The sequence below is a fragment of the Urocitellus parryii genome, chromosome 1 (genome assembly GCF_045843805.1).
Source record: "Urocitellus parryii isolate mUroPar1 chromosome 1, mUroPar1.hap1, whole genome shotgun sequence".
NCBI classification, from domain to species: domain Eukaryota; kingdom Metazoa; phylum Chordata; class Mammalia; order Rodentia; family Sciuridae; genus Urocitellus; species Urocitellus parryii.
In genome coordinates this window covers 8,253,347-8,272,082 of record NC_135531.1, presented here as the reverse complement: position 1 = coordinate 8,272,082, position 18,736 = coordinate 8,253,347, and the positions used below count along the sequence as shown (strand labels likewise).

Below are 18,736 nucleotides of genomic sequence, written 5' to 3'. Positions count from 1 at the left end.
CTGAGGTCGTGTCACGGGGTCTGACTGTGCCATGCTTGTGCACTTGCTGCGCAGGGGAGCGCCTCGCTCCTGTCTAAGAAGACTGCAAAGGCTTCCTGCAGCCACCCTTGTCCAAGCTGGAGTCGGAACCCCAGGGGACAGAGCTCCACTGGAGGAAAGGGTGGCAAGGGAAACTCCAGATGGTCAATGACCAAAAGTATTTGCTAAAATTGAACCCAAAGTACACGCTGAGTAGCACAGAGAGAAAGGCTGGAGTTGGGAAGCCAGACTGGGGTGGTTTTGTGAGGTTTCATCCTAGGCTGCTGATGGGAGTCCTGGGACAGAAGTGCTGGAGGAGAGACCTTGGCATGGCCGGTTGGGCAGCACCAGGTGTGCAATGCCGATGACTGAACCAAGAGCACAGCTGCAGGGTCAGGGAAGCAACAGGACTCCGAAAGTGTCACCGTCATCCATGCCAGGGTGAGCCTCTGCCTTCAGCCTGGTTTGGTTAAGCCCATCTGCAGAGGGCACTCCCATAATCCCTTAACATTCCTTAAGTAATTTCAGTGACACGGTGAAATTTGAATTTTATGCATGAATATTCATAAATACTGTATCACATGTCATGTTATGTGATTTTTGACCTATGTTTTCCCACACGAAAGACCCCAGTCATCTCCTCCTCTGTGCACTGAGCATGAGGTTGCTTCCTGTGTTTTCCTCTAAAACAAACTGCTCAGAGTCAGAGGAGAGGCCTCACCTACAGCTTTCCACCTTGCTGTCCCCAGCTAAATGTTGCTTTCTTGGATAACAGTTCCTTTTCCCTTCTCTTGACTCCTGATCCTGTTAGCAGGCTTAACCTTTGAAGAGAGTCATGTGTTTATTCCCAGAGTTTATAGAGGTACTGTCAGGATTTGCTATCCCCGGGCATCTTTAATGTAGTAATGTTTATGTTTTGAGAAGAACAAAAATAGAAATGTTTATATCTGGTGGGGGAAAAAATAACAAATACAAGCCGGAGTCATCAGCTTGGTCATTCCTGTTTGTGAAAACAATTCTCACTAATTACAGCCCTTCTCCAACGGCATGGTTATTGTACTGACCATATGCAATTAGCTTGTCTTCTCTTCCTCTGTGTATGAAAATAGAACACGCTGCTGTTTTTCTCCTTTCACAGTCCTGAGCAAGGACCATGCCGATTTTGGTGGACACAGTCCTGAATTGGTCTTTTCTTCAAGAGTTCTAAAATCTCTGTATGACATTAAATTTAATAGGGCTAGTATATCAAAAATAGAATTATAATTATGAAAAGTCAGTTAAAAGGAGGGTGAACGGTAAAATGAAATGAGATTTTTAATGGCTTGCCAAGAGTTGTAATTAATGAGATGGAGATTTGGCCATGCTTGTGACCTTCAGGTGGGAAGCAGAGGAAGCCGGGTGTGAACAGGTTCAGGAGAGTGGCTTTGCAGTAGTCTCTGTCTTGCTGGCTTCTGCCTCCCCATCCTGCATGGCTTTTGCTTAAAGTGGTCTTGTGGAGTGTGTTGAGAACCTGGTGGTTCTCAGGTGAATGAGAGTTTCATTGGAAAAGTGCATGCAGCATTATGGAGAGCCCCTGTTATAAGATGGTTCTTTATCTGATGGGACACTTGGAACCATGAAGCTTGTAACTTGTATCATGAAGCTGCTTTTCATGACAATGTTAGTTCATGAATGTAATCTGCTTCAGAATCTGCTTTGCACAGTAAGTTTCTTTGAAGACTAGTTGCAAACAAAGAAAGAAGAAAATATCCCCAAGCATGCCAGCCAGGTTGGATGCCTAATGTCAGTCTACTGCTCAACTTTCTCACCCTATGGGCTCCTGAGGCTATAAAAATTGTTTTTGTCTGATTAAACACAAGTCCCTTTGAACTCCTTGGGGGTTCTTTTTGCTTGCACTTTCTTGTATCTGTATGCAAAAAAAAAAAAAAAAACCCAAACTGTCTACAAGTCAGCCCACTCCACCTCCTTCATTCTTTTCTTAAAACATAAAAACAAATTGTGTTACTGTAACATCTGTTACATTTCTAACCTGAGGCTAAACACACACACACACACACACACACACACACACACACACCCTTTTCTTCTCCTGTAGAAAATTGGTTTATTGAAGAAGCAAATCAGAACAAATATCTTGCAACTGGTCCACAAAGGATGCTAGTTACCCACCTAATCACACCAGTGGGTCCCCTGTCTTTTAAGGCAGCCCACCAAGAAGAAAAGCATCCTCAGAGGTGGCTAGGACTTAACTGAGGCGTCCCCCTAAAGCTTCTGTGTAAATAGTCAGAGGTGAAATGATTAGATTATGAGAGTTGTCTGAGAGTTGTGACAGTCAGTCCATCCTAGTTTGAATGAACTAACAGGGTAGGGATCTTAGGCAGGTGGGGTGTGGCTGGAGGAGGTGGGTAACTAGCATCCTTTGTGGACCAGTTGCAAGATATTTGCTCTGATTTGCTTCTTCAATCAATCAATTTGTTGACTGAAGCAAATGATGTGCTCTGGAAGGTGCCCCTTCACCCTGCTTTCTGACTTCCATGATGCACCTTCAGGCATGCTTCTGCCTCACCTGGGGCTCAGAGCAAAGGACTGGCCCATCCTCAGTGAAACCATGAGCTGAAATAAACTTTTCCTTGTCTATGTTGTGCCTGTCGGTTGTTTTGGTCACAACAATGCAAAATTGACCAACCCAGGATAGAAGCAGTCACTTCTAGAAAAGAATCTGAGTAAAGAAGGAGGTTAGATTTTGTTTGTCTTTAGACACAGTATCCAATTCAGAGGCACTTAAAAGTATATATGAAGATAATTGGGCTTCTGTTCTCAGGGATGAAGTTAAATAACCAAATTAATTCTAAGATCAAAACCACGTGGATCTGCCTTTTGAAATTCTATAGGAGTTGTGGTTCCACCGGAGAACTTGGGGGCCATTCACAATTCCTCATTTCTTATTTTGTACCAATCAATTATCGCAGAGTGCCTTCCAGCTGTCTTGCCTTCTGCATTCCGGGTTCTTTGTGGTCGTTCCTTGCACAACCAACGGTCAGAGCCCTAAGACATCCCATGCACCTCAGACCACCCCTCTACCCTTTTATCTTTCATTATAAACACTTTGACTTCTCAGTGCCTTAGGATAGGGGTTGGGAAAAATATAGCCACAGGCCAATTCTGCCCCACCACTTGCTATTTTAAAATCTTTTAAGTTATATTTATACATAATCATGGGATTCATGATGCTACATTTGGGCATGCACATAATACAACTTCATCTGTCTTGTTGTTGTGAATGTTGTCTTCCTGGAACCCAGCGATGCCCACTCAAGGTGGTCTGTGGCAACAGTAATAGAGCTCAGGAGTTAGGACAGTGGCTGTATTCTTGCAAGGCCTAACCTACTGAATCCAAGCCTTTTACCTTGATGAATGGGGATACAGGGACTGGCTCTCCCTCTCAGTCTTCCTTCCTCATCTCTTACTACACACTCACTGTGGGGCTTCTCTCCAGATGGTCCCTCTCCTGCAATACACTTCTCAAGATCTCTGTCTGGCCTTTCCTTGTCATTCTAATCTCAGCTTATATGTCACATGCAAGAGTGGCCTTCCCAACAAACTGTATCATGTGGCTGCAGGTCACACTCTAAAAAGGCGTCCTGTTTACTTGACAACAGGGCACCTATTCTTTCATTGATTCTGTCTCCCTGGCCAGGATGGGTACTCAGTGAGAAGGGCAAGTCCCTCTGCTTATTTTTCTGCAGAGTGTCTAGTTTCTAGGTTAGGGACAGGGCACAGAGTTGCCAAACAGAGGAGTGAATGAACAGTCAGCCATCATGTGCCCATAGCGGGTGGTCTAGGGAGGAAGCATTAATGGGATCAAGCAGTGACTCATGTTTGCTGTAACGCATGTTGTGGAAACAGAGTTCACAAAGGGAAGGGTCTCTGAACTGTGTGGGACATATCAGGAAGTAAGTATGTGAACATATCAAGGAAAACTGAAACACAAGACCAGAAGTGAGCTCTTTCGGAGGACCTGAGCGGGGCCATCAATCTAGCCTCTAGTTTCTCTCCAGGACGGTTTTGTGGCCTGCTGGGATGCAGGCACGGCGTGCACAAACAGGTTTATGGCTTCGTCAGGTTACTACTTTGAAACGAAAACAGCCAGAGATTCACCAAAATAAACCAAAAGGGCAGAGTGAAAGCAAAATGTCATTTATTTTCTGTTTCTCCTAGTGGGCCTGTCTTTGCTGAGGTCAGTGATTTGAGAGTATAAGGTCCTGAGCCATGGCAGAGATCTACTTCTGCTGGGAATAAAGCCCTGAAGCTGTAGATGCCAGCTTTTGTTTTGTGTTTTAAAATGTGTGTGTGGGCAGGTGTTGAGTGTAATATCTTGGGTGTTTGGCTTGGGGTCGATGGTACCTCCTTAAGCCGGGGAGTGACACACAGAACTGGCATCACACTGTAGATGTCAGCTAATAGGCGATGTCATGAGTTCTAGAAAGTTTGATTTTCCCTCAGAGGAAATGGAAGGGTAGTGATTAGCTGACATTTCAAAATAATTGTGTGTGAAAGTGTAGAAAACATTTGACTTTCCTTTGTGGAAAGGGTAATGGTGACTTTCTCCATGTCTGTCTCATTTTTGACTAAAGATACTAAAGGCCACATAAAGCCAATGGGATACACATGCAAATGCTACGACTTTTCAGTGCCACTGGGTAAGTGATAATTCACGAGGGAGGGTGATCAAGGGCTCTTTCTGAATTAGTTGATGGTGGTGACTTGCTGGGTGAATTACACCAAGTCCCTAGGCATTTGAATGGCTTTGAGGCTACCTTCTTGGAGCCAATCAAAGCCCACCTTTTCTTTGGAGTGTGCTTGGTTTGAACGTCCCAGACCTGATGAGGCAGCCTGTTGCCTGATTAATCCATTGCCACAGAGAAAACATTCTGCACCTGAGGTTCCAATCCAAATCTAAGGAGACAGAAAAGAAAGTTAGCATGAATTGTAAGGAAGGAACAGAAGGGGACAGAGGCTTAAGCAAATAATTCTTTTTCTTAAAACTGAGATCTGGAAATTCCTAAATAAGTAGAAGAAATAAATGTCCAGATATTTAAAATCAAGCACCCTAATGGCACCAGGGGATCTCTGAAATGGCCTTCTCTAATTCCTGTAGTTATCTGGTAGTAAATGTTTTGCCCCTTTCAGAGTTCTGGTTATCACTGCTTACATCAAAAATACGTTAGGCCACTCCTGAAAAAATAATATGAAATTATTCATTTTATAATTTTAGTCACATTAACATAATTTGTAATTCTAAAGCTATAAATCTAAAGGAAATTACTTTTTAATGTCCTCTGGCACAACATTAAGATTTTGCAATTGGATTTTATAGCCTAGAGTCATATGCTACAGGTCACAAGTCAAGATTAAGACCCTTCTAGACAAGGTAAGTTACCTGTGGGTGGTGCAAGGTACTTATGAGCCATATCGAGTTTAAGACAGGGGTAGGCTGGGTACCAGCTTAATAGTCTGGAAGAGGAGCTGACCGCAGTCCAGGAGGGTGAGGGTCTTGCTTAGTGTGCAAGTGATTTTGCATAATCTTTTTAATTAAAAAAATCTGCCTTTCTCGATGGATGAGTAGAAATTGTTTCTTGTGTGGGTTATTCAGCAATAAAAACCAGCCATTGATCACCTTGGTTTTTATCCTAATTAATTGATGCAGAGAGTTCAAGGAACCGGCAAGAGTTATCATTTGGATCTTAAGTGTCCTCAGAAGGCCCCTGTGTTGAAGGGTTGGACCCAGCTGATGGTGCTATTGGGAGCTGGAGGAACCACTAAGAAGCAAAGCTTCTTGGAAGGAAGTGAGGTGACTGGGGGTGCCCCTGGCCCCTGCATTCTTTCTGAATCATGAGCCAAAATAAAGCTTTCCTCCTTGTAAGTTGCTTTTTGGATATTTTGTTATAGTTTCAGAAAATTGACTAACACAAAGTGACCAGGATCTTAAATACACAAGCAAAAGGGAAGGCAACTCCTACCTTCAAGGCGGAATTTGAACTCAGTTTACAGATAGTTGTGGATTAGTGTCTCTTCCTTAGTGTCTAGGTGTGTCAGAGGGAAGCTTGAATAACTTAAAACCCTGTGGATCAGAGGAGTCTGGACCTCATCTAACACTGACATTTAAATCCCGAGATATGACAGGTATTCATGGTATTGCCAGACACTTAGGAAAACAAATGAAAACTTGGGGTGATCGTGGAATTCCCGAATGAACCCTTATTTCAAAAAGGTAGTGTGTTTGTGTTTCAGTTAGATAAGAGTTGATTTTTTTTTCTATGAAATGTTAAAAACTTCTTTTAAAATGCATACCCAGGGGAATTATGAGCCCAATAATTTAGTTGTGTCATATGATCCTGAGATAATCTAACTTTGAGAGATGACAGTTTTAAAAGTCACATAGAATCCCCTCAGGACAGGAACCTGCTATCTGCTTGCCCCAAAGCAGCCTTTAGTTACTGTTTTTTATTACTGGGGATTCAACCTGGAGGTGCTAAACCACTGAGCCACGTCCCCAGCCCTTTTTCTTTTTCTTTTGAAATAGGGTCTTGCTATGTAACTCAGGCCCTCACTAGTTGCTGTGGCTAGCTTTGAACTCCCAAACCTCCTGCCTCAGCCTCCCAAGTCACTGGATTTACAGGTGTGCACCACCATGCTCTTCTGATCATTTTTTTATAGCAATTGTTTGAGACCATTCTTGAATCTCTACTATAGTCTTTAGAATGTATAATATACATGTATAAAAAGTCTCCAAATATACACTATGCAAACATGCATATATGCATGCACATAGGTGTATATTTGGTGGAGCATATTGATGCCTATATTTATGTATCTGTATTTGTATACATCTCTAGATATGTAGACGATTTTGACTCCTTAAAATTTACTATTTCTAATGTTTTATGTGTTCAGATAAATCTGTCAGGGAATACCCTATAGTATTCCTACTTGGATAGTCTAGGGATGGGGAAGAAGGTAAATTGGCAAAGGAGTCATAGGATGGTGATTTTTCCACCTTTCTACCCATCAGTGTGTGACCTTGGGTTGATCATGGAACTTTTCTGTCCATATTTGCCAACTCTAAAATCACAGGCCACACTTCAGAGGGGACATGTCCTGCCATAGCCTATTTGAATTCTACCTACTCCTAGGTAGTAGATTTATTGAAAATCATTGTGCAGACTATATATTTGAAAAAAAAAATGACCTAATAGTTTCTAATCTTTCTATAAAACTAAAGCAAGGTACAGCATGTCTGCATATTTTTGAATTAACTGATGTAACCTGGATTTGTCTTGGAAAAAAATTATGATGAAGGTGAATTTTCCACTGTTGAGATGTCTTAACTTGGGACTGCTCTCTGCCTGTGTTGGATCCTGGTTTCTTCCTGTTTTTCTCCAGGACTCTCCATCTCCCTAGTGTAACCTGCCCTGTGGACACCCTGGGCTGGAGCATCCCCATCCCCTGCCTGGCAATGTACACCTTCCTTCATTTCCAACTCTGCTTTCATTTGGTGGGTGACATCCACCGTTTCTGATAAATTAATCTATGCTGATATGTTCCTAGGTGCGAAGGATTCATGTACTTTATATGTTCCTTGGAAAATTGATTATTAATTCAGACCTTATAGAAATACGTTGTCTTAGTCCTAGCCTAAGTTTAAATTTCAGTGTAGCTATTTGCCACTTATGTGACCTGTCTCAGGATGTTTAACTTATCAAAATCTCAGGTCTTCTCTTAATTTGTACAACAAAAATTATGACTCTAGCTTTACATGATTGTAAAGATGTCATGAAGACAGTGGTCAATAAGTAAAAGCACCTCGTACAGTTCCCGAAACTAAATAAGTACTGAAAATATAGACAGTAAATAAAGTGTACTGAGGGATGTATCTACTATGCTACATGCTTTTTTCACACACATATTTATAGGGCACATGTGTGTTCAGTTCCTGATGAAATCTTTTGTACTGGTTTGCCATTAGACAAATGTGAAGTTTTGAGACTGAGATCGAGTGTGATCCCTGAAAGAATGCTGGAGAATACTCAGGAGGCCGAGGGCCCTGCATATCTATTTTAGGGGTGGGACTTGGCAGGGGTTGCTGCTGACTTGGTGCACCAGGTGAGTGTGGCCTTTTCTCAGTGACTGTTGGCCAGACAGGTTTGGAAAAGCTGTCTGTGAGGAGAGGTGTAGCAGGCAGATGCAGTGGTGTTGGCCAGTGCAGGCCTGCTCTGCTGTTGACCTCTTAAGGCTTGAGAGACTCCGCTCCCTGGTGTTTGAATCCTGGTTTTAGCTCAGGTTGCATTGACAGGATGGTTCCTGTCATGCACTGAAGCTGAAATCAAAGCCCATAGAAAGGAGGCACAGGAACTTTAAAGGGTCATAGCTCTCTTTGAGGTAAGATGGTTCTTCTCCTAGGCTGGGAAGAGGCCACTAAAGGAGAACTTCCGGAATGTTTTTGGAGTCCATGTACAGACCACCTTCTGCCCTGCCAACCGACGTGCAAGCCACAACCCAGCTCTTGCGTTCTCAGGACAGAGTTCTCTGGTCTCTCCCACTGTTAGAACCAGTCATTCCATTCTTATCATACAACCCCTGCCTTCTCATTCTAGAATGTTCTTCAGTAAAGCAGATCAGCACATGGTGCACATTTCCTGTCTCTATAAAAAGAGACACTTAGGACCTAGAACCTTGGTAGTGTGTCATACTCTTCTTTCTGTAGTTCTTGAGAGTGACGTTGTCATTAGTAATACCAACAGCAAAAACAGTAGACACTGCTTGTGCAGGTTGACGAGGCTTTGGGAGCCCGGCTTTCTGCTTTCACTTTCTCTATGTGCTATTGAAAACTGAGCGGATAGCAATTTCGTTTAATGATGTATCAACAGGAATGAACTCACTTTCAAAATGACTAGGTTGTTGATTTTTTTTTTTCTTCCCGTTACCTTCCAAATGTGCTGCATAGGAAACTAGATTTTAACCAGGCATGGTGGTGCACACGAGTAAACCCAGCAGCTCAGGAGACTGAGGCAGGAGGATGACAAGTTGGAGGCCAGTCTGGGTAACTTGGAATGACCCTCAGCAACTTGCAAGACTCTGTCTCAAAAAAAAAAAAAAAAGGCTGCAGATGTGGTTCAGTGGTTGAGTCCCCCTAGGTCCATCTCCAGTGCCAAAATGAAATACAATAGAATAAAGCAGAAAACTAGATTTCTAATAATAAAGCATAATTGTTCAAAAAAAAAAGGAAAAGGAAAAGAAAAACTAAGCAGTCTAAGTTTTTATTGTACTAGCTACTGATCTTTGCAACACCTTCTTGTTTTCTGCCTCAGTTTCCTTACTCATCACAGGGCAAGTGTGAGAAATGCAGAAATTAGTATGAATAAAATACATAAAATAACAATTAGCAAAAGTCATTCAGGATTTAAATATAGCTACTTGAGCTGCTTTACTGATACTCGTATGATTAACTATAATATTTTTATCCCTTAGTATTATGTGCAGATGAAGGTAATTATGTAACAAGGAGAATTAGGAGAGGCTGTGTTTGCACCTCTGTGTCTTGTCCTCTTGGTGTATGTTACCGTCTCGGCTTCCATGGCTTCTCAGCAATCTCACCCAGTTCACCCTGGGACTTGGTTCCCAAAGTGGATTTCAAGTCCCCAGAAAGGCTTTGAAATGCTGCTCTCTCAGCTTCTTAATCAACTGACATGAGAAGGAGCAAGCAGTGGAATGGGCTCCCCGGGGCCACCCGTGTGTTCCACCTGGGAGGTTTCCTGCTCCTGTTTACCCACAAGTCAAGCTGGCTGCAGTGGAGCTGCAGGCCTCAGCACGTGGAGCACCCTCCACCACTGTTGGGAGGGCGTCGTGGGTGGGGTGAGCGCTGCTCTTCAGAAACCCAGTCTCTTTGTGATCCTTTTTTAAGAGGCTTCCTTCCAGAGGGTTCCTTGGCTTGCAAACCTCATTACCTTGGCTATCTTTTAGAGTGCTGACTTTGTTTGCTTTTTTTTTTTTTTAATGTTTTTAAATGTTTTTACTGCCATTTTTCTTCTCTCTCTCTCTCTCCCCTACCCTCTCTCCCTTTGGGGGAGTGTGGGAGGGGGGAACTAACCAGCATCTGTCTAGCTAGACGATAGTTTATATTTGCCAATAATTTTAGAGTAACTTTATTAATACTGAGTCATTTTGATAAAATAATTTTTCTTGAAAAATGTAAGACTGGGTTCTTTTAAAAATCAAATCATTACACGTTTGATAAAATATTGACAAAACGATCATGTAGGAGCTTATGTTGTAGTAAGAGAAGGCGAATTTGAATCAAAGCACCTAATTTTGTGGTAGAAAAATCATTACCAGAATCCCAGAGACCATATTTCAATAATCATGTTTTTGTAAAAATTGAACCATGTGGAATGGTTAATATCAATATTACAAATTATCTACAAAGTATCCAACGGAATTTGCAGGAATTTCCAAGCCAGGGTCATATTGACTGCTGTATTTAAGTTCTATTTCATCATATGATTATCTCAGCAGTATCAGAAGAGAGAGAAGATGGGGCAGGAGGAAGCGGCAATGAGCATATTAGGTCTTTTAAAACCTGTATCGCCCCAGTTTGCCATGAGTTGTGGGCCTCTCCCCCTCCCCCTCCCCCAGTCTCTCTTTGGCAACCAGTGTGCTTAACATCAACAACTGCCCAGTGTTTTGATTCTCTCTTCTCTTGCCTTACTTGACCTTGAACTCACTTAGTTTTTATAACTGTTTATAACTGTTCACTTTCTGATTCCTTAGCAATAATTTGTTATTGCTATTATTGACATCTGATGAGGAGTTGTACCGGTGAATCTTCTAATGTTTAGCTTATTCAACAAGCCTTTTTTTGGGGGTGAGCCCCATCCTATATGAAATCGAGAGAAAGAGAGAGGTGCACGTGTGTATGTGTATTTATGTGCTCACACACTGGATTTGCTTTTCATTTCTAGGAATGTTTTCAGCTGTGTTATTAGATGAGGTTGGCCTGTGGGTCTCCTTCCAATGATGCTCTTGGTCCTACCTTGCTTTCGAGGATATCAAGATAATCAGAACCTCAGAGTGACTTGGGACCTTTTATCTTGATACGTTAAATAACTGGTGTCTAGCTAGGATGATATATTCCTTAGGAATTTGGCCAAAGTTACATGTAAAACTGAGCTCATTATCTTTATTTTTATACATACTGTACTTAAAGAATTTTTTATACAGTTTGCTTGGATGTTTTTAATAAAAAAAAATGCATGTACTAAAATGTAAATTTTGAAAGATTTTCTTTTAAATGGGGGAGATATGCATATACTGATAAGCAGAGGGGAAATGTAACATGGAAATGTTAGAAAAATAGGGAATTTAGGAAAGGGATTGAAAGGAGAGAAGAGGTGGGACTGATGTGAAGTTGGAGGCCTGGAGTCCAAGGAGAGCACAGCAAGATGTGATTAACTTCCAGGGACCTTGAGAGGAAAAGGCATCCTGCAGGCACATTGTCAGAGGTGGTTTGGGGCTGAAGCTCTGCCAGGGCTCTCAAGGTGTCCATGACCGAAGGCCATGTGCTCTCTGCAAAGCTGAGATAGGCTGTCCTTCCAGAGGAATATACTAGAAAATAAAAAAAAAAAAGATGTGCTTTTTAATAGATTATCTATCTTTGTTGAGTATTGACTGTAAAAATACAACGTGTTTATTGGGGAAATGCATTAGAATTTTAAGTATGGAAAATCAAATAATATTGACAGAATGGTATGCTGTTAACTCATTTTTCCCTCTAGACATGATTCCTTTCAAGACTTGAGGCTATTTCTGAATGTTCATGATAGGAACCCAAACCTGAATGCTGTCTCTTCATCCTGGTTCCTATGGGTCACTTTTAAAATTCTTGTAACTAAAAGGACAGATGTGTGCATGGGAAACAAGCTGTTTTCTGATATTTCGTAGTCTTTTATCTTTTTATGAGGCTCATTTTCCCACTTCTTTTAACTTGTATGTTTTTTTTTATACCCACATGCTCCTTAGCCATGGATTTCCCATTTGAATGATGAAGCTCTTGACCTTGAACATTTTTATGGACTCTTCTAGGTTTTCGTGATGTTCAATAATGGCTCTGGGACCAACTTGTTCCCATGGGAAATTTTTTTGTAATACTCTCATAATTATACTTGCATCCAGTTTCTCTCTAGTACCAGCCTTATCTCGTGACATCTGTGTCTCAGTCATTCCTGTCTTCTTTATGTAATCTTCAAAGCATTTTTGTTTTCTTTAACTTATTCTCCTTGAGTTGACCTATAATCAGTGATCTGGCTAATCAGACCTTCCCAGAATATCTTCCTTTTCCATTTTCTTAGCCACTGCCTAAATTGTATGGTTTTTCATTTTTTAATCTAATATTCTTGTCTTCATTTACTACTTTTCCCAAACCACCCTACTTATCAGTGACCCCATTCATATTCCTAGGATTTATAATTTAATGGGCTAAGTGCTTACTTGAAAAATTTCAGTGCTTTGCTATTATCACATATGAGATCAAGTCCAAACTTTTAAACCTGTAAATGTATTTTTCTGTAGTTTATATTTAAATTTTCTTTTCAGTCCCCTTTCCTAGCAGTTTCATGAGCTACTATTTTCTTTTCTCTGCACCCTTTCTCTCCTCTTTCATTTCCTTTTTAATTCTTCCACTCTTTAATTCACATACTCATTCCTACTCTTGTGTTGGACCCATTTGTTGGACCCATTTATGATTCCCCCTCCTATCCGAGGTTCTGTTCTTAGTGCTGCAGGCATCACAGTGAACCACACAGACCTGCGAGCCTCAGGCTCCCTCTTTCTCAGGGATGGAGCAATTGGTGGAGCAGTTCCAGGTAGGGCCAGAGAAGGCACCAAGGCCACCCTGCTGCTCTTCCCATTGTCCTGTTAGGGCATTTATCCTAAGTCTCTCATCAAATCTCTCCTTTTACCTAAGCTTTCAACCATCTCACCTTTCTATATTTTGAATAATTCCTGTACATTTTATACAGTTTCCTTGGGTGTTTTTAATAAAAAATGCATGTACTAAAATGTGAGTACATTGCATTTACATAAACATGGTTGAGGAAGATCTCAGTTCTTTTTCTCTAATTGAATTATAAGCTCTTGGAAGGATTATTTATTGATAACTTTGTGTGGCTCCAGTGCCTTGTAATACTTCACTCTAAGTGTTTTGATTTCATTGAGTTGCCTATAAAAATGAAGAAATTTATATAAAATACTAAAAAATATCAAGATGTCATACATATTAAAATTCCAAATGCCATTTGCAGGTCTCTTTTTTTCTCTCTAGCACAGCCCTGGTTTTCTGTCATCCGAAAAGAACTTCCAGTGTATACCATTTTCCCCCCCAATAACTAATAGTAGAGACAAAAGACACATTTATTATACTGAGCCTTTCCTCAAAAATAATCCATCTCATTCTTATCCACAAAGACATTTCTATAGGATACTCTAGGACATGGGCATATTTCCATATCAGATTTGTTTTTAGTTTCAGTGTTTGTTGAAGGAGATTAATCACTTCCCTCAAGCAAATAACTTTATTGATTTGACAGCTGTCACATGCCTGTTTAATCAGGGTGATATCGTCAAAGTACTACATAAGAGAAGACAAAGAAAATAAGACCATCGGGTAGCATGGTTGGTTGCCAGGATAAGGAGAAGGCATCCCAAACTGACCAGCAACTCACTGCATATTTTTTTCAGTGCCAAAAATGAGTTCCTGAAAGTTGCAGAAATGACACATGAAGCAGCATTCTATTCCTCTTAAAGTCATTTTATAATAATCAGACTCTGGGCTGGATGCTTTCTAATAGGAGTTAACAGGGCTTGTAGAAAACCTGTCTCTGTGGAGTGGCTATTTCCTGATTTCCCTTAGAAAAAAATGCAAATGAGGTCTAGAAGTAACTGTGGATTTCTCATGTAGAAAGGACTGAATGTGTTTAACAAGTCTAATCGTGGGGCCAAAATAGAAACCCCAGGGACAGGGAAATGGAAGGCCTAATTTGAAAGAAGGCAAATGGTGCCCCTGTGCTCTGTCCTGGCTCTGAAGGAGTGCTTTTGTGATTTTGCAAAGTCCTCAGCCCTTCCCAGTGAAGTGGCACAGGAAATGGTGTCGTTTGCAGTCTGCATCCCTCTGCTGAGTCCTGTGGACTCTGGGTTATTTTCTACCAGGCCCAGAAAACGCACATCTGGCCTGTAAATCACTGCCATGCCTGGATGCCTGGCTTTTCTGTTTCCCGGGTGTTCCCCCTCTGTGTTTTACACATTCCCAGTGTGGGTCACGTGACATCCCGGGGGGAACCTCCAGTGGCCCCTAAATGATCACATCACATGAGACTCCCCAGTCCTCCCTGGAATGTAATGCTTGCTTCTGCTGTGCCCTCTCTGTGGTCCCCAGAGGAAGAATCATTCATTTTTATCTTTTTTATTTATTTATTTTTTTTCCTATTTAGAAATTGGCCCCTGGTTACGGGAGTTCAGAGCGAAGAATGCTGTGGATTTCTCGCAGTTAACATTTGACCCAGGACAGAAAGAACTTGTTGTAGGAGCAAGGTGAGAGATGTTATGTTTTGCCACCAAAGATAATCTATGGATTTCACTTTATATCTGTGTGAGTTATATGTGAGTCTCTTTGCTGAAACTGAAGAGCGCTGTTTAAAGTGATTCCATCTCACAACGCTGCGCAGGGTGAGTGTCATGAAGTGCCCTGCTAGTGTGAGCAGGGGTGTGCTCCTCATAGCATGTGTTGATGGGACCCTCCCTGTGTGTCTCAGACCTGGTTTCCCCAGATTAACTCCTCTGTTCCTCCCACCTAACCTGAGAGGTGGGTGGTGTCAACCTCCCTACTGTACAGATGAGGAAACTGAGGCAGACAGCAGAGAAAGATGTTGTAATTTTGCATGTGCCTGATAAAAGATGGAGCCCCGTTTTACACCCAGACAGTTTGGCTACAGAAACCATGTTCTTAATTCATCACTACATTCTTCTGCAGAATTTCAGAGGTCAAAATGCCTATGAGCATGCCACGAGGTCCCTCATGACCTTTCTTGATGACCTTGATCAGACCTTTATCAGTACATTAAGAATTCAAGGAAATTGTCATTGTCATTGCCCCTTGAAGAAGCTTGTGCTCCTGTATCCAGGTCAACACCTGCATACAGCTGGAGGGTCAGCCACTGACACATCAACAGATTTTGAGCTCTTTCCCTCCTATTTGCTATCACCTCCTTAGAAGATCTGCATGGACCCCACATCCAGTTATCTATGTCAGTATAATTTGAGGATGATATACCTGAAACATGTTACATCTATCTCTTAGGAAAATGAACATTAAACTTGAGGAGGCAATGTGCAGATTTACATTCTACTGACATCTAAGGAAGTCTGTACGGCACTGGAATGGTCGTATCTTTTCAGCCAAGTTTTTAGATTATATAGTATACGTTTTATAGCTACAGAGGTCGAACAGCTCCCACACTGACCTGAGTAAAACTAAATCCAGCGTACCCTTGGGGTATTTGTGATAAATGCTGAGAAATTTCTGAATCGTTGCGTTTGCTCTCAGATCTTATAGTCCAACTTTCACTAAATAGACACAAGTTGGCTTACTTCATGCACTGGACAGTGGTCATCTCTTTGGATGGTTGTGGGGAGACCATGAACCTGGACAGGGTTGCTTGGATTACTCTTCCTTACTTCTGTTCCTTGGAAACACTAGGATTTTCAAAGCTGACTTCACCAAACCAGAGTCTGGGCTCTGTATTGCAAGGCTTATAAATGGGTCTCCCAGTTTCGAGAAGCTCTCCTCTTTCTGCATGCTCCAACATAGCATGTTTTCTAAATGCCTGCCGGCAGAACCTCTGTGGGTAGTCCATCCTGTGGTCCCATGTCCCTTAAAGTCTCATCTCGTCATTCTCATGTAGTCCAGGCATGTGGAATGATTTAGGTTTCCCATGGCTATAGAACATGGTCTTTCTTGAGTCTGAAATTTGGTGACCTTGTTTTATTTTTTTGGAATACTAGGTGCCCACCCGAAATTTTCTGCTTTGGAAATTCCTCCTCATAGTGAGGACCCGGCTCAAGACCCTGCACTGATCCTGAGCTGCCACATCCTGCACAGGATGGCCCCGTTGACACACCAGGCATCCACTTTGTCACTGTACTTCTTTCAGGGCATCACATCATATCCTGACAGCTGTCACCTCCTACCTGGACAGAAAGGGATGTGCCAATTCTTTGTTTCTTCCTCCTTGTGGAAACGCAAAGATCTCTGTTGGCTCAACATATTTATTTCTAGGATTTGACTTGTATATGCTCTTTTCTCATCTAGGAAACACAGGAGCAAGAGGGTTGAGAGTGTGGTCTATTTATTCCAAATGCCTACATTGGGGTATGGTCATGAGAGAGTTTCAGGCTCTGTACCCCAAAGCCTGCCTTTAAGGAAAATAAGCTCTGGCCCCAAGTCAAGGGTAAGAGGCCCTCTACTCAGGAAGCAGGAACAAATGTGAGCCCAACAAGCAGTGCTGAGTCTTGCATCCCTCATTCATTTGTAAAGAACTTTGGAAAGGCTTTTTCATTAGTGTGACTCAAAACACTGTCCATGGTCTCTGGAGGTCCCCTTGTGAACAGATCAGCACTCCATACTCTGCCAGTGGTTGGCTTTTAATCAGTGACACAAGATTCTCTCAAGGGATGCAGGAAGCCACTGAGTAAATTGGGGCTTGTGAAGGACTGTCTTATGTGCCTGCCTTGGCTACAACAGCAACTGGGAATTGTTCCCAAGGGAGACTTGTCTCTGGAGGTCTCCATCCAAGTACCTCTGGGGACTGCCATCTCATGTCACCATGGTGCCAGCTCATCCATGTTGGGAGGAATTGTACCAGCCCCTGAGTCACCCTAGCATGCAGTATGGTGTAGTGGCCAGGAACACGAGGGGTTGCCAGAAACCACCCCAGAATGCAGGATGCCCAGTTGAACTGAACTTCAGGTGAGGAATAAGCGATTTTGATCCTACAAATACCCCCACGTGTCTGGCAAATAGTGTGTGTTGCCTTGTGACTACTTGGCAGATGACAGAAAGAAAGGAGGGACCCTGCTTGCCTCACAGAGCCGTCCTGAGCCAGATTCAGAGCCCAATTTTCCCATCTTTAAACTTGATATGATAATTTCCACCCCTTTCAGCTGTCGTGAGGATTAAGTGAAATAATCCGTGACAAATGATCACTACGTCAGCAGGCCCCGGGAAGGCAGCCGGACCTGGAGAGCCCCGGGGAGCTTGTGTGCATTAGTGTGCACACACGGTTACATTTCAGGCAGAGACGGCTGAAGGCAGAGAATAGAAATGTCACCGAGGAAATTTGGTGGGATTAGGTTCAGAAAGTTTGAGAGGGAGTATGAACCAGTTATAAAACTTTAAAAATAACCCAGCCCTCAGATTCCTGTTTGGGAAGGTTTGACCTAGCAAAAGAAGTTTAGATAACAGGTGTGTATTTCAGAAATCAGCAATGGCTTAAAAATATGAACTGCAGAAAAGTAGAATGATCCTTTTTTTTTTTTCCCCATAGTTACCACCAGGTATTGAGAAGATGTTTATTGGATGGTTTCACTTTATACCACTAATACTTTATGTCCCTGAAATTGAATTCAGCCAAAGATTCTTTGCAGTCTTTTATAAAGGGAGTTCATTGTGCTGCAAAAGAAAAACTTCTCTTTAAGAGATCTGTGGTTATGTAGCACCAGAAGTTACTTGAATTGGAATTCATGCAGTTTCTGGAAGGACTCATAAATTTGCCATTTCCAGGATGCATGCTCACTTTCATATGAGGGTAAATGCATTGACCTTCATATTCTGTTTCAATCCAGCCTCTTTGAAGTTAATATTCTGTGTATTTTCAATGATTAAACATAGGCATCTTTCTTTTAGAAAATGTGGACAATACAATACAGCATAAGGAAAAGAGTTTCAGAAATAATCATAGTTAAATATAGTTGGTGTGTCCAGTTTTTTTTTTCCCCTATTATTTGATTTCTATGTGTTTCTATTCCTGGGATAATATTCCTGTCTACTTTTTCATCACAAACCTCCTGAAATCAGTTTCCATGGTATAATGAAAAAAAAAAAAATCAAAGAGAAAGACTGTGTTATAGCTTAGAATTTTAGTATAGATAATTATGAAAGTACTGACAGTACTAACGCTCCACCAATTGGATAAGAGTCTACATTTTGCTGTGGATAGAATTGTAGCAACAGATGTCAGAGAGGGTGATAACATTTTTATTCCCAAGTGAGTTGGTCTGTAGCATTTCAGGTTCATCCTAAGGGTGACAAGTGATTCCATTCCAAGTCACTCTGATATGTACCACAAACAGCCACGCAGTGTGATGGAAAACAGCCACCGCATGGATCTTTGCCTCTGAAGGTGCTGACGCCCACTTGTGCTCAGGTACTTTTCTTCAAGGTGTGGCTTGAAAAAACACTTCTTAATATCAGTCTCCATTTTGAAAATGACCGTTTTTTTTTTTTTCGGCCGTATTGGTTTCTTGCACCATTAGTTATTTTCTGCGGGTAACTTTGTTTCTGATGCTCTTACTCTTTTCCGACCAGCTTCAGTGTAAGGCCCTGTTGCAACAT

At 41.8% G+C, this 18,736-nt stretch overlaps 1 protein-coding gene across 1 annotated transcript in view; it reads left to right on the top strand.

Moving 5' to 3' along the window:
- Window positions 1-18,736, top strand: part of Sema5a (semaphorin 5A) — a 446,744-nt gene that overhangs the window by 189,548 nt on the left and 238,460 nt on the right. Inside the window, exon 4 of the mRNA XM_026397069.2 lies at window positions 14,559-14,658. Coding sequence (XP_026252854.2) covers window positions 14,559-14,658 — 100 coding nt within the window. The remainder of the gene's footprint in view (window positions 1-14,558; window positions 14,659-18,736) is intronic.